Genomic DNA, 3,136 nt, shown 5'->3' on the forward strand with positions numbered 1-3,136 from the left:
CATAAATCTGTGGTCATAACTTATCTTAAACTCATCAGTCTGTACACACTCAATAGCTCTTGATTTGTGTGCAATTATGTATAGGCAATTAAAGCAGTATATAATAATAAGCAAAAAGCTAAATGATACATTAATATCTGAAAGGTAGCAAAATTTATCACAAGCATAAGCTTTCCTGAGGGCAAAACACCTACTATTTGTTTTACTACTGTATCCCACTTTATTTTTTATACTTAGCATAAACATAACTAATCAACACATTTCTTATGTTACCAAATTTTACTTGATAGATTATCAATCTTCTCTTGTTTTATTTTCACTTATTAATCAATCTCATCATAAATGCTCAATAATGGAAGATTCAAGCATAGTTATATTTAGGAGTAGAGAAATATGCAAATAAATAGTCAAATAAAATCTTAATTTTTGCTTCAGATAATTTTCTCAAATGTAAAAACTGCATGGTCATTGTTTGAACTTCATTTTTAAAAATTAGGGATAAACATAAAAGTTTAATAGTATGTGCTAAACAAAGTCACTTTCAATGACAATTTCACAGTTAAAAGCAAAGATTAGGTTGGAAAAAGACAGGCCACAGAAAGAAGAATTAGAACATTCTTAAATATTGAATGGGACTAACTTATTGCTTTCTTCTGTGAGTCACTAACTTATATGTGTTAAGTGTAATTTTGAAATCAGTGAAAATAAGATAAGAATAGTATAATCAACTATGATATTGTTTATTACCAGAGATTTGAGTTATCTACACTTCCTGACATAACTTGATGGCCCTTGAGATTATCGGATAAAATACCCAAGTAACCTTAGTGATTGTTCTTTTCTTAAATGAATTAACTATTTCTTACTGCTTAGATTATTACCAATAATCTAAACTTCGTTACCTTACCCTTTACGTATTCCCTTGCCTTTGTGTCCCAGCAGTCTGCCTTTCACTTATGTATATGTGTGTATAATAAATCATGTTTATAGTATATATATATTTCATATATGAGCAAAAACAAGCACTACTTGACTTTTAAGAACTGCTTTATTTCACTTAATATACTAATCTCCAGCTCTATTTTTTTGCAAATACATATTTCGTTGTTATTTATGGTTGAAAACAGTCTGTTACAAAGGCATACTATTGTTTTCTTTTACATTTACTTGTTGATTGGCACAGAGTCTTATTCTATTCCATACACACACACACACACACACACACACACACACACACACACATATATATAAAATTAGTGCTACAATGAAAATGAGCTGGCAGGTACATATGCTACTTACATTCCTTTATATGCACCCACAGGAGTTTTATGGAAATGTCTTGTGACAAACATGACAGAATAATTACAAAGTGTAATATTAAATTTTCCTGCAAAAATCCTTAGTATTATTTTCTTAATATTATTTTCCTGAAAGCTTGTTGTATCTGTTTGTTTCTTAGACTATAGATGATAGGATTCAGAAATGGTGGAATAATGGTATAACATACAGACAGAATAATGCCCTGAATCATTTCAGAGTTTACCGGAGGTCTTAGGTAAACAACAGCACCACAACTGAAAAATACAGATACCACAAGAATGTGGGGGACACAGGTGGAAAAGGCTTTTCCTCGCTCTTCTTTCACTGGGAACTTCAGCACTGTTGAAAATATACGAACATAGGACATGACGATGAAGATAAAACAGCCACCTACCGCTCCAAACACAGAAATAAAAATTAAGAGTTTGTTGCTAAAGGTGTCTGAGCAGGACAGCCTTAATAGAGAAGGGATATCACAGAAGAACTGAGGGACCATGTTGGACTGACAGAAAGACAGCCGGAAAGTGTTGCCAGTGTGAACAGCTGCATAGATGAGACCAATGAGTATTGAAACCAGTGTGGTCTGGACACAGAACTGATGGTTCATGATGACAGGGTAGTGGAGGGGCTGGCAGATGGCCACATAGCGGTCCCGGGCCATGATGGTGAGAAACAGAGTTTCCACAAAAGCACAATAAATGACTAAGAAAATCTGTATCACACAGCCAGCCATGGAAATGATCCTATTGTTAATGAAAGAGTTGACACAGATATTGGGGACAGTGACAGAAATGTAGCACATGTCCAAGATGGACAGATTCCTGAGGAAGAAGTACATAGGTGTGTGCAGGTTCCTGTCAATGGTGGTGACAGTGATAATGATAAGATTCCCTAACAGAGTGGCCAAGTACATCAGTAGATACGACATGGACAAGAGGACCCTGAGCTCCCACACCTCAGCAAAGCCTTCCAGGAGAAACACAGTCACTACCATGCTGGTATTGCCCATGGTCTGAAAATGCTGATTCATCTGTAAAATAGAAGAATCAAAGAAATTAAAAAATTGATCATATGATCATGAACATTTTCTCTGATACTAGTTACTTCTATTTTATGTAACTGAACTTTATGCACCAAATGTCAGATGTGTGTCCCTATGACCTGTGTCCATTTTCTCAATGCCCTCCTGGTTAACACATAAAGGTGGTGATGAAATGACAGCACCTCAATTTCTTTGCATTTTTGATATATTAAAAACTCTTATTCATTTTTCTCATCAACACATAGCTCATAAATTTAATTGTGTTATATTAATGAATTTTAGATTGATTCATGCATGAAAGCTTTTCTTGGAGATTAAAGTATCAATATTAATCAAGAATATTCAGAAATTGTGATGTAGCAGACTATATGTAGTATATATTACACCTTCCTATGTCTTTAATTTGCATATTCTTATAAACTGTAACATAGTTTTATTTTTTTCATACATATATCTATTTCCACCATTCTAGCCATCTAACACTATATTCTACCTTTCTATCATCTATCAATAAATTGTTGTGTTACATATCTATTTTAACTATATTTTCTAGTCTATATAATTTGCATGTATTTATATTAATGTTAACTTTACATGCTCATATACATTATATATATTAATATATATTCATATAGAGAGAAAATCTCATTTCTGATAAAAGGATAATAATCCTGAACACACTACTCAATATCAAGTTAATAGAAAATAAAAGAATAAGGATTTTGTTAAAAACCTGATGATACATTTCTCCTAAACAAAAAATAGTCAAGGAGT

At 32.7% G+C, this 3,136-nt stretch overlaps 1 protein-coding gene across 1 annotated transcript; it reads right to left on the reverse strand.

Moving 5' to 3' along the window:
* Positions 1–361: 361 nt before the first annotated feature.
* LOC138835526 (olfactory receptor 14C36-like) lies at positions 362–2,329 on the reverse strand. Its single transcript, XM_070034017.1, has 2 exons — positions 1,411–2,329; positions 362–501 (listed from the first exon to the last, which is right to left on the reverse strand). Exons 1-2 carry the CDS (start codon positions 2,327–2,329, stop codon positions 362–364), a joined length of 1,059 nt encoding a protein of 352 aa, XP_069890118.1.
* Between the last annotated feature and the right edge of the window lie 807 nt (positions 2,330–3,136).

This window comes from Dipodomys merriami, unplaced genomic scaffold (genome assembly GCF_024711535.1).
Source record: "Dipodomys merriami isolate MVZ:Mamm:240054 unplaced genomic scaffold, mDipMer1.0.p SCAF_24, whole genome shotgun sequence".
Lineage (NCBI taxonomy): Eukaryota > Metazoa > Chordata > Mammalia > Rodentia > Heteromyidae > Dipodomys > Dipodomys merriami.

Coding starts and splice junctions, on each gene's coding strand:
- LOC138835526 (XM_070034017.1), bottom strand. CDS start 2,329: ATGGGCAATACCAGCATGGTAGTGACTGTGTTTCTCCTGGAAGGCTTT. Junction 502..1,410: donor CAGGAAAATAATATTAAGAA/AATAATACTAAG, acceptor AACTTTTATGTT/TATCCCTAATTTTTAAAAAT.